Raw genomic sequence first — 15,000 nt, forward strand, 5'->3', positions numbered from 1 at the left:
CTCTCTCTCTCTCTCTCTCTCTTTACTATCTTTCTCCCTCTCCCTCTCCCTCCCCCTCCCCCTCTCACCCTCTCTCTCCCTCTCTCCCTCCCCCCTCCCCCTCTCCTCTCTCCCTCTCCCCTCTCCCCGTCTCCCATTTCTCTCTCTCTCTCTATCTGCAACTCAGTGATGTTTATATGCACGTGTCTCCTTTTTTCTGCACGTTTATGATTGTGTGTGTGTCCGATTCTCCCTCAATCCACCTCCCCCTCCTCCTCTAATCCGTAAGTCCTCCTCCCCCCCCTCCTCCTCCAATCCGTAAGTCATATCAACTGATCTCGTATTATTCTCATTTAGATATAACCATTTTACGTCCGTGCGAATAACGACAGGTCTTACTGCCTGTCAGGGTTAGAATTGCCTAAGAAAGAAAGATATAAAAAAGGAGAAGGAAAGAAAGAGAAAGAATAAGAGAGAAAACCCACAAAAAGACCCAAGAGGAACTCATTTAATTTATTCTTCAAGTAAAACAACTTTTCAGAAAATATAGTTCTTTAATATTCTTGATTATGCATGCCACCTTCAGCCTCCGAGAGATGGCGTCGGGTTTCACTTCAAAGCGAAAAAGTAGAAGAGGAAGAAAAGGAGGAGGAGGAGAAAACAGAGGGAGAAGAGGAGGAGGAGGTGGAGGAAAAGAAGGAGAAGGAAGAGGAAGGAAGTGAGGAGGAGGAGGAGGTTTGAGGAAAAGAAGGAGAAGGAAGAGGAAGAACGTGAGGAGGAGGAGGAGAAGACATAGGGAGATGAGGAGGAGGAGGTGGAGGAAAACAAGAAGAAGGAAGAGGAGGAAAAGAGGGAGGAGTAGGAGAAGAGGAAAATGGAGAGGGAGGAGCAGGTGGTGGAGAAAGGGGGTGAAGTATAGGTTGATATGGAGGTGGAGGAGGAGGAGGTGGCGGAGACGGGTGGAGGGGGAGAGAGAACAGAAAAAAGGAATAAGAGTAGGAAGAAGAAGAAGAAGAAAAAACAAAACATCTCACCCACCGCCTCCTCCTTCCTCCTTCCTCCTCCCCCCCCCAGAAAAAAGCAAAACAAGAAAAGAAATTGAAGAAAAGAAGTGTTTGATGATCCGTGACCCGAGTCGTTTTTCTGAGCTGCGCAAGATGTCGCTGCAGTCGTTGTTTCTTCGCGTTTCGCCTTAACCCTTCCTTCGTTATGACTCTCTTGACGCTGTGGTGAAACGTGTTCTAAAAGGAGGTGGCTTTCCTCTTTAGTTTAGTCCTTTTTTGTTGTTTTTTCGTTTTAAGGTTTTTATTTTTTATTTATATATCTATTTATTTATTAATAATTATTATTATTATTATTATTATTGTTATTATTATTATTGTTATTATTATTATTTATCAATTATTATTATTATTATTATTATTATTATTATTATTATTATTATTGTTATTATCATTATTATTATTATTATTATTATTATTATTTATGTATTTTTTGTGAAAAAAGTGTGATTGTTCTTTGGTGCCCTTTTCAAAAAAAAATTGTTCGTTTTTTATTTGATTTTAATTTTTTTGTTATTGTTTTTTGTGCATTTTTAGGGTTGTTATTATTTTAGCTATAGGGACGTATTGTTTGTCCTTTGTGCTTTTTGTTATAAATTGCCTAGGTTGTTATTGTTATGGTGTTATAATAACTTGTAACAACTTTTTTTTTCTGTATTTTTTTTTTTTTTTTTTTTTTTTGAATTGTGAGCTTTGGTCTTTTGTTTTTGTTCTTGGTGACTTGTTTCTTTTGTTTTTTATTTGTTTAGGGATAGGGTAATAAATTCTTAAATGTCGTAAAGTTACGTTTTTTTGTTTTTGGTGGATTTTTTTTCGGTTTGAGGTGTGGTTTTGATATTCATTTTTATTATTATTATTATTATTATTATTATTATTATTATTATTATTATTATTATTATTATTATTATTATTATTACACACACACACACACACACACACACACACACACACACACACACACACACACACACACATACAAAAAAAAAAAAAAAAAAAAAAAAAAAAAAAAAAAATATATATATATATATATATATATATATATATATATATATATATATATGTATATATATATATATATATATATTTTTTTTTTAAGGGTGGCGTTGAATTTGTTGTAACGCTCTATATTTTCGAAGTTTGTATTGTGTGAGGTTTATGGAATTAATAGCATTTATATTCTACGTTATATTTATACAAGACTAACTCACTGTGCCGTCGTTGTTGACATCGTACTAAATATAATTTCAAGAACTAAGAAAAATGCAAGGCCGCTTTTAGCACGACGGAACTGAATGAAAAACGCGGTGACAGTTCAGAAAAGGCTCCGTTTTTATAACTCTTATGCGACAGAAATACGTCTGTATGGAGGCAAAAAAAAAAGAAAAAAAAAGAAAAAAGAAAACACTATTTTTTTTCTATTCATCTTTTTTTTTTTTTTTTTTTTTTTTTTTTAACACATCAAAACAACTTTGTTTACTTCTGCCACTTAAAGTCTGTTGCTCTCCCGTTGTTGCGCGCAGATGCTTAAGTTAGAAACCGAGATAAGGACGTTCTCAGACGATCCCGCAAGTAGAGACCGAAACCAAACACTCCGCGCGAATAGAAGGAAAGCGAGAAAGGCTGATAAAGGAGGTGGAAAGGAAACTAGTGAATTTAACGATGGCGAAGTTTAAGTAAAGTGAAAGGATGGAAGCGGTGACGGAGAAGGCGGGAAAAGCGGATGTTAATTATATATCCACAATGTTCCGGTGCGGATGCAGTTGCTGCTGGAGGTACCAACTCTGTCGGTTCGTGGTAAGTGTCCGTGCGTCCTTCAGGACTCTGCAGGTGGACTGCTGTTTGCTAATTTATTTATTCTTTATGATGGTATTTACATATATATATATATATATATATATATATATATATATATATATTTTTTTTTTTTTTTTTTTTTTTTTTTTTTTTTTTTTTTCCCTGGTGTTTTTAAATCATTCGGATAATTGTATGATTTTTTTTTGGGGGGGGCGGGGGGAGTGGGGGGGGATCTACATTCATTACGATGTTCGATTGTATGTTCTTGCTTATTTTCCTTTTTATTTTCTATTATCTACTCTGATTACGGCATCTGTCTCTTCTCTTTTATCATTCACACAATTATCCTTAATATGCAAACAGTTGTCCAATTAATTCCTTGCCATTTATATCATTATCAACATCCATTACAGTATTGTCACTTCCCCTTTTACAAACCAGACGATTAATCAATGAGCGTACTTAAATTCCCTGAAAACATAATAATCCTTCTGATTACAATAGATAAGGGCCATTCTTACGATTTAGGATTATTATAACTAGCAAATCAGCGCTCAAAAACATTATCCCTTTTGTTAATAGGCAAGTTCATTACCCGCCACTGATAGGATTTGCAGCTTCTTCAAATAATAGGCTTTTTGGCCGCCAGTCAAGAAATAATTGCACACACGATTAACCCTGAGGTTAAAATCCTCTTAACGGCGATCCTCTTGCGTACCTTCCTTAAGGACCCTGATGTATGGCTATGTATGTATGTGTGTGTGTGTGTGTGTGTCTATATATATATATATATATATTATGCACACACACACACACACACACACACACACACACACACACACACACACACACACACACACACACACACACACACACACACACACACACACACACACACACACAGACACACACACAGACACACACACACACACACACACACATGTATGTATTTACATAATTATGTGTATTTATGTATGTACGTACATATATGTAATGTATATGTAATATCCATACATATGTATATGTGTATGTGTTCATGTGAACGTGTCTGCATATACATATATCACCATCATCATCACCATCACCATCACCATCACCATCACCATCACCATCACCATCACCATCATCATCATCATCATCATCATCATCATCATCATCAACATCAACATCAACATCATCATCAGCCTGCATCGATCCACTGCAGGACGTAGGCCTCTCCCAATCTTTTCCAACTTTGTCTGTCCTGTGTTTTTTTTCAGTCTTGGTCCCCGAATTTCGTTATTTCGCCACGCCGTCTTGTCATTGGTCTGGTCCTTAGCCTCTTTATGTTATCTCTATCCCAGTCTGTTACTTTCTTTGTTCATCTGTTGTCCTGTTCTCCGACACATATGAAATGCCCATTGCCATTTTTTTTAATGCTCCCTAGTATATCGTACACTTTTGTCTGTTCCCTGATCCACGTCGCCCTCATCCAATCTCTTAGGCTAATTCCCAGCATCAGCCTCTCCATCCCTCTCTGGGCACTAGTTAGTTTCCTCTCTAGTAATTTGGTTGTAGTCCATGGACGCATTGATTAAAGATTTTTCTTTTTAAACATAATGGCAAGGAGCCTCTTAGTATGCTATTGTGTCTGCTGAAGGCGCTGCATCCTAGGCTGATGCCTCGCTTAATTTCCTCTTCGCTAGATGTATGTATGAGTTGCCCTAGGTATATATACTTCTCAACTACCTCTAGCGCTTAACCTTGTACATGTATCTGTACGAATTGAACATTGCTGTTGAACATGATCATTGTTCATCCTAAATCCGACTTTCAGAATTTCTTTTTTTCAGATCGTTTATTAGCTGCTGCATTTCATTTGCAGATTCATTGAAGAGAACAGCATCATCTTAGACTGTTTAGGTATTCGTCTCCTGTTTTGAAACCCTTTCCGTTCCATTCTAGTTTCTTGATTATTTCCTCAAGGCAAGCTGTTAACAGTTTTGGTGAGATGGTATTGTCCTGTTTAACACCTTTTTTAATTGGTATTTTATCGGTTTCCGGGTGGAGCATGATGGTTGTTGTCCCATCTTCGTATATATCTTCCAATATTTTACAACATACCTCCTCTACTCCCTGTACTTGTGCTGCTGGTATTTGTACAGAAGCTATTCGAAGACAGGGAGTAAAGGAGGTAAAATATTGGAAGATATATATATATATATATATATATATATATATATATATATATATATATATAAATGTATATCTATATCTATCTATCTATATCTATCTATCTATCTATCTATCTATCTATCTATCTATCTATCTATCTATCTATCTATCTATCTATCTATGTTATATATATATATGTGTGTGTGTGTATGTATACACACAGACACAAAGATAAATATGTTCTTTGAATGTTATAACTACACGAAAGCTCCTATATTCGACATCAAAATCCACGCGAGAAAATACCTCTGTTCCCTGCGAATCATAATACACTTATCCACTTAACGTGATGTTCGAGGTAGTATTCGCCCTCATGATAGCTAAATAATGTATTCTTTTATAATGACCTCCGCATGACCTTGTTCGACACGCAGTCCCAGGATATTTCACATAGTTAAGTTGGCGACAACTTTAACTTCCTGTGCCCTCCATGTCATGCCCAGGTGACATTCAGGGTCATTATCGAATCAGCTGACATTTAGGCAATCATCACGCAGACGCTTAATCTTATCTGTCTGCCACACGCTCTGCTGTTCCGTTCGCAGGTGTGGGCCTGTGTGTGTTTTGCGTGTGTTGATAAGGGTCGTTTTTTGTGTGGACTATTGGCCTCTCTCTCTCTCTCTCTCTCTCTCTCTCTCTCTCTCTCTCTCTCTCTCTCTCTCTCTCTCTCTCTCTCTCTCTCTCTCTCTCTCTCTCTCTCTCTCTCTTTCGATATTCGGATGTCATTTTTTTTTTTATTTCTCTGTCTATGTTGCTTTTATCTTGGTGAGTATTGTGTATGGGATATTTATTGGCGATTTTATTGGGTTCTTTTAATGTGTTAGTGTTTCTGTCTGTCTGTCTGTCTCTGTCTCTCTGTCTCTCTCTGTCTCTCTCTCTCTCTCTCTCTCTCTCTCTCTCTCTCTCTCTCTCTCTCTCTCCTCTCTCTCTCTCTCTCTCTCTCACTCTCTCTCTCTCTCTCTCTCTCTCCACAGACACACACAAACGCAGTCACACTCACACTCACTCACACACACACACACACACACACACACACACAGAGGCACAAAGTTATCCCGGTTAAAGAGCGATCTGTTACCCTTTCGCCTCCCCCCCCCCGTTGGATCCTCCCCTCCCCATCCTTATGCCCCCCCCCCCGCCTTCCTTCTTATCCCTGCCTTATCGTCCTCTTGTTTCCCCGCGCCCACGTCTCCTATCTCTCCTTCGCTGTTCTTCGATTTTCTTCATTGTTCTTCGTTCCTGGTTCGTTGTCCTTCGTCGCGTGTTCGTTTCCCTTGGTATTGTGTTCGTTTATATTCGTTTTATGTTCGTTTCTCTGCGTTTTGCGTTCGTTTCCCTTCGTTCTGTGTATGTTGTCCTTCGTCACGTGTTCGTTTCCCTTCTTTTTGTGTTCGTTTCCCATCCTTTTTTATTCGCATCCTTTCGTTTTGTGTTCGTTTTCCCTTCGTTTTTTTGGGCTCGCTTCCCTTCATTTTTTTTCCTCCGCTTCCTTCAATTTTCTCCTTATCCTTCATGTTGTCTCCATATTCTTCATTTTGCGTTCGTTTTCCTTCTTTCTTATCATCATTTCCTTAGATTTGTATTAGCTCTGTGACTTCATTTTCCTTCATTTCGTCCTCGCTGTCCTTGCCCTTCCCTCCCTTCCTTTGCTCTACTGCGTATAGACGTTGATATTTCCCAAGGTCTCACATAGCACCGGGATATTAACATATATTCCCTTATGACGGTGTGTATGAATTATGCATGGGCGCGCGAGGTCCTGCTTGCATACCTGATGGATGACTGCGGGCGCGAAAACGAAATGCTTGCACGCGCCTTCACCCTTTTATTTTACCTTTACGCTCGTCGTCCCTTCCTCTTTCTTCTTTGTAGGTTCTTCGGTTTTTATATTACTGTCTGGTTTTTGGTTCGTATTTTGTTTTTCTTGTTTTTGTGTTGTTTTTTTTTTCTTTCTTTTTTCTTCCTTGTTTCTTTCTTCTCGTTACTTTCTCTCTTCTTCGCTTTCGTCACTTCCTCTTCCTCCTTTCTTCGCTTTCGTCACTTCCTCTTCCTCCTTTCTTCGCTTTCTCCACTTTCTTGTCGATCTGGTTATTGTTGGTATTGTTTTGGTTACAGTATTTGAAAATATCATTATTATAAGCAGCTGAAAAGTATTATAATACCACAAAATCATACCATTAAGTCATTAAAGTCAGCTGAATTATACTATTATTCTCTTCCCCTAATAAACTAATACACTCTTCCTAATAAACTAATACACTCTTCCTAATAAACTAATACACTCTTCCTAATAAACTAATACACTCTTCCTAATAAACTAATACACTCTTCCTAATAAACTAATACACTCTTCCTAATATTCTAATATACTCTTCCTAATAAACTAATATACTCTTCCCCTAATGCCATATGGAGATGTCGTGTGTATCAACAGGGAGGAGGGACTTGTGTGTACATGTCAACTCAGCAAATGTAGACGCCTTTATGTCTGACAGCCAACCTATTGTACGCATAATTTCTCTATTACTGCAAGTATTCCCCGAGCCACGCAACTCCGGCTGTCTGTAACGTATGGCTTATGGCTTTTACAGGTTGCATGTATCTTCGGTTATTAGTTATTTCGATAGTAAATATATTCTGCGGTTTTTGTTTAGGAGGGAAAGAAAAAGTAATGTTCTTTTTTTTTTCTTTTTTTGGCAACGGTTAATCGGTGTGTTTAAATTGCAGTTTGGGGGAAATAGGAAAAAGAAAGAACGAAAGAAAAGAAGAAGAAGAAGAAGAAGAAGAAGAAGAAGAAGAAGAAGAAGAAGAAAAAGAAGAAGAAAAAGAAGAAGAAGAAAAAAGAAAAAAGAAAAAAGAAAGAAAAGAAGAAGCAGAAAGAAAGAAGAAGAAGAGGAAGAAGAAAAAGAAGAAGAAGAAGAAAGAAGAAAGAAAAAAAAATAAAATAAAAAAAAAAATAAAAAAGAAGCAGAAAGAAAAAAGAAAGGAGAAGAGGAAAAAGAAAAAGAATATACATCAATACTCATAAACGTAAATGATAAAGTACTCATTCGTAGCATCTTAGATAAAAGTGAGGCGAGATTGGTTTCCCAGAAATTCTTGATTTGCTTATTAATTGTAAGCACCGCGACTGACACACCGACACATCAAGGCGTTCACTCCTTATTTACTTTGCTATAGCATCTCTGAAATTGGTTTCCCTGCAAGTACATAGGGCGAGGAGGGGGCGAGGAGGGGGCGAGGAGGGGGCGAGGAGGGGGCAAGGAGGGGGCGAGGAGGGGGCGAGGAGGGATGGGGTAGAGGGGGGAAGAGAGGGAGAAAGGGAGGGAGGAGGTAGGAAGGAGAGGAAGGGGGGGAGGCAGGGAGGAGGTAGGAAGGAGATGGAGGGAGGAAGGAGGAGAGGAAGGGTGGGGGGAGACAGGGAGGGGGTAGGAATGAGGAGAGGAAGGGTGGGGGGGGACAGGGAAGAGGTAGGAAGAAGGGGAAGAGGGGGGTGGGGGCAGGGAAGAGATAGGAAAGAAGTGAAGGGGGGAAGGAGGAAAGAGGCAGGAGGAAGGAGGGAGGCAGTGAAGGGGAGAAGAGAGGGAGGAGGTGGGAAGGACGGTGTGAAGGGTGGGGGGAAAGATGGGGAGAAGGACGAGGAGAAGAAAGAATTTAAAAAAAGAAGTGGAGGAAGAGTAGGAGGTGGTGGTGTAGGAGAAGGAATAATAATAGTAATAATGATAATAATAATAATAATAATAATAATAATAATGATAATAATGACGGCACGAAGAAGGAGAAAGCTGAAGCAGAAGAAAGGAAGGAAGTAAAAGAACCCAGGAGAAGAGTGTTAGACGGAAGAAGAGGAAAGAGAGAGAGAGAGAGAGAGAGAGAGAGAGAGAGAGAGAGAGAGAGAGAGAGAGAGAGAGAGAGAGAGGTAGATAGATGGACAGAGGCAAAATGAGAGAGAGAGAAGTAAAAAGAGGGATACAGAAAAACTGAAACCAAAAAATATCGAAAGCCTTCGAATCGATGACAGCCAAGGATGGCGTCCTATGCCAGTAAACTACAACCAACAGTTTGCATTAATGAGAGTGTGCCTTTTTTCATAGACGGCCAGAGTGCCTCGTCAAGTACTCTCCCGACACTCCTCTCCCCCTTCCCTTCTCCCCCCTCCCCCCATTCAACGGGGAATATGCCAGTGGGCGGAGAAAAGATGCTGGGCGTGCATATGGACATCTTGGCGAGCGGTCCTGGTCACGGGAGGGAATGGCGCCCTGCTGAGAGGTTCTTTTGTCGGCCTTATTTGTGCTTTTATGGCCAGTTCTTTTGTCGTTTTTTTATTTGCTTTTGGTTCCCTTGTTTTTTGTTGTAGTTATTGGGATTATCATTTCGTCGTCATCGTTATCGTTCATCGTCATTATCATTATCATTATCAATCATTATCAGTCTATATCAGTCATTATCAATCATTATCAGTCATCATCATCATCATCATCATCAATCATCATCATCATCATCATCATCATCATCATCATCATCATCATCATCATCATCATCATCATCATCATCATCATCATCATCATCATCATCATCATCATCAGAGGGAATTTCCGTAAAGATGCTTTGCTTGAGTTAAACAAAAAACAAACAAACAAAAAAATCTGTGTGGGAATCTTTAAAAAAAAAAATTCTAAAAAGGAACTGATATTTGTCTGGAATGGAGAGTCCCGAGGTAGAAATTGCATATCCGTATTTCCTCTAAGAAAAAGTAGATGGAATGGGAACGGAGACTGGAATGGGAACGGAGACTGGAATATTGTTTACCTACAGAAGGAAAACCTCTGGGTTGGGAATGTCTTGAACCTGAAAACATTGACGATGAAGATGTTGTCAACTGTAGTTCTAAAAAAAGGAAACTTTGATGAGAGAGAGAGAGAGAGAGAGAGAGAGAGAGAGAGAGAGAGAGAGAGAGAGAGAGAGAGAGAGAGAGAGAGAGAGAGAGAGAGAGAAAGAGAGAGAGCATGAGAAAGAGATAGAGAGAGAGTGAGAATGAGAATGAGAGCTAGAGAGACAGAGAGAGAGAAATGTTTCAGAAGAAAGAAAAGAAAAGGGAACAGGGAGACAGAAGAAATACCCTTCATAAAACGCAAAACAAACATAAAGTAAAAAAAACAAAACAAAACAAAGTGTACCCCGAAAATAACAGCAACGCACCTTCAGGGAAGAAAGTAAACATACACAACTTAAATACATTAAGAACAGCCGGACAAAGAGATGAGAAAAGTAAACAAAATATAAATAAAAATGGGGGGAGGGGAGGCAAAGGAAGGGGAGAGGGAGGGGGGCGAAAAAGGCCGTTAAAGAAGCAGGAAAAGGGGTCTGGGGACATTTGATATTCTAAAACAAAGGGAAATATTTCACAGGGAGGCCGTTCCTCTGGGTAAGGAATGAGTCTCTTGATGGTCAGGTGGGTGTATGGGGAGGGGGGGGGTGTAAAGGGTGGGAGAGGGGAAGGCAAGGGGAGATGGGGAGGGGTGAGGGATGGTGCAAAGAGAATGGTACAAAGGGGAGGGGGAGGAGGGGAGGGGTGAGCGATGGGAAAGGTGAGGGAGAGGGGAAGGGTAGGGAGACGGGAGGGGACGTGGAAGGAGAGAGTGGAGATGGGGAGGGGAGGAGGAGAATGGGATAAAGGGGGAAGGAGGGATAAGGAGAGGAAGAGAGGGGAAAGGGTAGAAAGGTGAGAGAAGGAGGAGAAGGGGATAGAGGAGCTGGATGAAGGAAGAAGGGGAGAGAAAGGATTGGGGAGAAGAGGAGGAGAGGAAATAAATAAATGAGGGGAGAGTGGTGAGGAGAAAGGAAGAAGGAGAGGGAAGTAAAGTGAGAGGTGGAGAAGGGAGAGAGGGAGAGTGATATGGAGAATGGTGAGGCACGAGGGGAGACGGGAGAGGGGAGGGTGGGGAGTGGAGAGGGGAGGGTGGGGAGTGGAGAGGGGAGGGTGAGGAGTGAAGAGGGGAGAGGGGAGAGTGAAGAGGGGAGAGGGGAGAGTGGAGAGGAGGGACAGGAATCGAGTGAAGGAGAGGAATAACAACACCACACCTGCGCCACTGTGGCAGGTGTTAGAGCCACCGGTGTTATGGGATGCGGTAAGCTCTGGAAGCTGGCCGCGTGTGTTACATAACGGACTTAACACCGGAACACGTAATCTATTCCAGATCGATAGAGTCTGACGCAAGAAAAGAGTAATTACAGGGTGTGTATAATGGGAATTATATTTAATGGGAAATATGTTTAATGGGAAATATGTTTAATGGGAAATATTAGGCATAAGGGAAGGGGGAGGTAGGGGGGGTGAGGGATATTGGGGAGGGGGCTCAGACCGAGAGATTTATGGGCGAGACTTTAAGGCAAAGGGATTTCTTACAAGGCCTTGAGGCGGATTACGTCGAAAAGGTAAAATGTTAGGAGCGCGAGAGGCGAAGAGGAAGGAGAAGAAAGAAGAAGAAGGAGAAGAAGAAGAAGAAGAAGAAGAAGAAGAAGAAGAAGAGGGGTAGGAAGAACAAGAAGAATAAGTAGTTGAAGAAGGAAAAGAAGAAGAATGAGACGAAGAAAAACAAGACGAATATGAAGACGAAGACTCAGACGAAGAAGAAGAAGAAGAAGAAGAAGAAGAAGAAGAAGAAGAAGAAGAAGAAGAAGAAGAAGAAGAAGAAGAGGAGGAAGAAAGAGAGAGTTTGCTTTCAGGCGATGAATACAGTGAAGTAAAATATTAAGGACAAATTCCCCAGCTTCAGAAGGAGGGAAAAGAAACTTGTCGTCAGGGACAAGTTGGAGAAATTACGAGTGGGGTGGGCGTGGGGGTGGGCGTGGGGGTGGGAGGGTGGGTGGGCGGAGTTAGGGTGGGTGGGCGTAGGTGAGGGGGTGGGAAGGTGGGTGGGCGGGGATGAAGGGGGGGTGAGGGTGAGGGTGTAAAGGGGGTGGGCGGAGTTAGGGGGAGAGGGTGAGGGGGGTAAGAGGGGATGAAGGGGAGAGAGTGAGGGGTGAAGAGGGGATGGGAAGCGGCTGGAGGGGAGGGGAATGAGGATGGAAGAGGGGGGGAAGGGGGCAGGAGGTGAGAGGGGAGGGGAGAAATGGAGGAGGGGGCTGGCAGTGGAGAGGCTGAGGAGAGAAAGGAGGGGGAGAGGGCGATGGGAGGGGAGAGAGAGAAGGGAGGGGAGGGGGAGAGGGCGATGGGAGGGGAGAGAGAGAAGGGAGGGGAGGGGGGGAGGGCTATGGGAGGGGAGGGGGGAGAGAGCGAGGGGAGAGGGGAAAGGAGGAGGAGGAGGAGGGAAGAATAAGCGGACTTCAAGAGGAGAGCGTGAAAACGTTTCAAATCCACGAGAAAATACCTTCTTAGGTAATTTATTTCAAGAGAAAGTAAGGGTTCATTCTAACCCTTCGGATTATATACAGGATTTGATTAAAGAGACCTAGCAACAGCACAAGCATAGTTAGATATAGATACGAGTAGACAGCTAGGAAGAGAAAGACAGAGACAGACAGATAGACAGTCAAGAAAACAAACAAACAGGCAGGCAGGCAGGCAGGCAGGCAGGCAGGCAGGCAGGCAGGCAGGCAGGCAGGCAGACAGACAGACAGACAGACAGACAGACAGACAGACAGACACAGGCAGACAAGACAAGACCAGACAAGACAAGACAAGACAAGACAAGACAAGACAGATAGACAGACAAACAAGGCAATAAAAATAAGAAAGGGAAATAGAGAGCAGACAGCCTCCAGTCGAAACCAACCCACAAAGCAACGAAATGCACACGGACGGGCATGGCAACGACAGCGCGAAGGAAGAGTTTGAGTTTGTGTTTTCATGTTAATGTAGAAACTAACAAGGCGTCAACGTGGCTGACACTTGGAGCCCCGTCTGCTTGTTCAATTACACCCACTCCGCCCGTGAAGAAAAGGGAAAAAGGAAAGGGATTCACACACAAAAAATGGCCATTAATTGTGTACAAGTAATATTCGTAATGAGTTAGGTCGCCTGAAAAAAAAACAAAAAACTTACAGGCTCGCTCTCTGTCTGGTTTGCCTGTCTTGTCTGTCTGTCTGTCTCTCTCTCTCTCTCTCTCTCTCTCTCTCTCTCTCTCTCTCTCTCTCTCTCTCTCTCTCTCTCTCTCTCTCTCTCTCTCTCTCTCTCTCACACACACACACACACACTACACACACACACACACACACACACACACACACACACACACACACACACACACACACACACACACACACTCACACACACACACACACACACACACACACACACACACACACACACACACACACACACACACACACACACACACACACACACACACACACACTCACACACACACGAGGTATATAGATAGATAGATAGATAGATAGATAGATAGATAGATAGAAAGAGAGAAAGAGAGAGAGAGAGAGAGAGAGAGAGAGAGAGAGAGAGAGAGAGAGAGAGAGAGAGAGAGAGAGAGAGAGAGAGAGAATGAGTGAGTGAGGGAGTGAGAGAGAGAGAGAGAGAAAGAGAGAGAGAGAGAGAGAGAGAGAGAGAGAGAGAGAGAGAGAGAGAGAGAGAGAGAGAGAGAGAGAGAGAGAGAGAGAGAGAGAGAGAGAGAGAGAGAGAGAGAGAGAGTAATTGGTCACAGACTTCCATGACTTTCCGCTTTCTTTCATTTTTTCTCTCTTTCTATTGCCATTATAATCGTCCTGCAGCGTGCCTCTGTTCTGCAACAATGGCGGTCGTTTGCAATATACGAGACCTGATCCAACTCTTCTTTATTGCGGTATGACGAACTAAAAGCAATATGCGTATTATTATTCGACAAAATTATGATGTTTAGTGCTACTGAATAGATGCTAATATACACGCAACGCATACCGAATTATATTCACCAAAATTCAAGCTTACAGTTGCATATAAGAACTCTGGAATGTATAATATTCCCACAGATATGTCTCCCTTTGTAATATACAAGCTCATTCAACTATGAATGGGTAAGATAAATGAATAAATGAAACCAGAGGAGAAAGAAAAGGGAATACTCGTCATAAATTCTAATCATAAGTAATTCATAGAACCAGCCATGTAGAGTCGGCATACCAGGTCAAAGGTCGCTAAGTTAACCTTTCCCGTTAGAGGTTGGAGGAGGTCAGCTGTTCGCCAGTGTGCTGGGAGTGCAGAGGGAGAGACAAAGAGGTGATGATAATGATGAGGATGATAGTAATGATAATGATTATAGTAATAATAGTAATAATAATGATAATGATTATAATGATAATGCTAATGCTAATAGTAAAAGTGATGAAGAGCTATAAAGATGATTAGGAAAATGATCGTGATACTTATGATGATACTACTACTAGTATAGATGATAATGATGATGATGATAATCACAATTACTATAACAATAATAATAAAAATGATAATATGTAATAATGATAGTAATAATAATAATAATCATGAGGATAGTAATAAGAATACGTTAACAGCATCAAACTATCAATGGAAAGTGACAAGAGAAGAGAGAGAGAAGAGAAAAGAGAGAAGAGCAAAGAGAGAAGAACAAAAAGAGAAGAGAAGAGAAGAGAGAGAGAGAGAAGATAGAGAGAGAGAGAAGAGAGAGAGGTGAGAGGGAGAGAGAGAGAGAAGAGAAGAGTAGAGAGGAGAAGAGTAGAGAAGAGAAGTGTAGAATAGAGTAGAGTAGAGTAGAGTAGAGTAGAGAAGAAAAGAGTAGAGAAGAGAAGAAAAGAGAATAGAAGATTAGAGAAGAGAAGAGAGGAGAGAGAAGGCGGTTTCAGCCGCTGACCACAACCCTCACCCCTCTGTGGTTGTGGCTGCTTCTAAACTTCCCAGATTCGTTGTAACAAGTGACGTATTACGGTTATTACCACACAAAACCTCCGCCATTTTGTTCATTACAGGTAGGATCAGGAA

The 15,000-nt window shown here is 41.4% G+C and overlaps 1 protein-coding gene across 1 annotated transcript in view; it reads left to right on the forward strand.

Annotated features, from left to right (window-relative positions):
* Positions 1-15,000, forward strand: part of LOC119598522 (coiled-coil domain-containing protein AGAP005037-like) — a 223,097-nt gene that overhangs the window by 5,040 nt on the left and 203,057 nt on the right. Inside the window, exon 2 of the mRNA XM_037948147.1 lies at positions 2,561-2,834. Within this exon, the coding sequence (XP_037804075.1) occupies positions 2,727-2,834 (108 nt within the window). The 5' untranslated portion in view covers positions 2,561-2,726. The remainder of the gene's footprint in view (positions 1-2,560; positions 2,835-15,000) is intronic.

This window comes from Penaeus monodon, chromosome 41 (assembly GCF_015228065.2).
Source record: "Penaeus monodon isolate SGIC_2016 chromosome 41, NSTDA_Pmon_1, whole genome shotgun sequence".
NCBI classification, from domain to species: Eukaryota; Metazoa; Arthropoda; class Malacostraca; order Decapoda; family Penaeidae; genus Penaeus; species Penaeus monodon.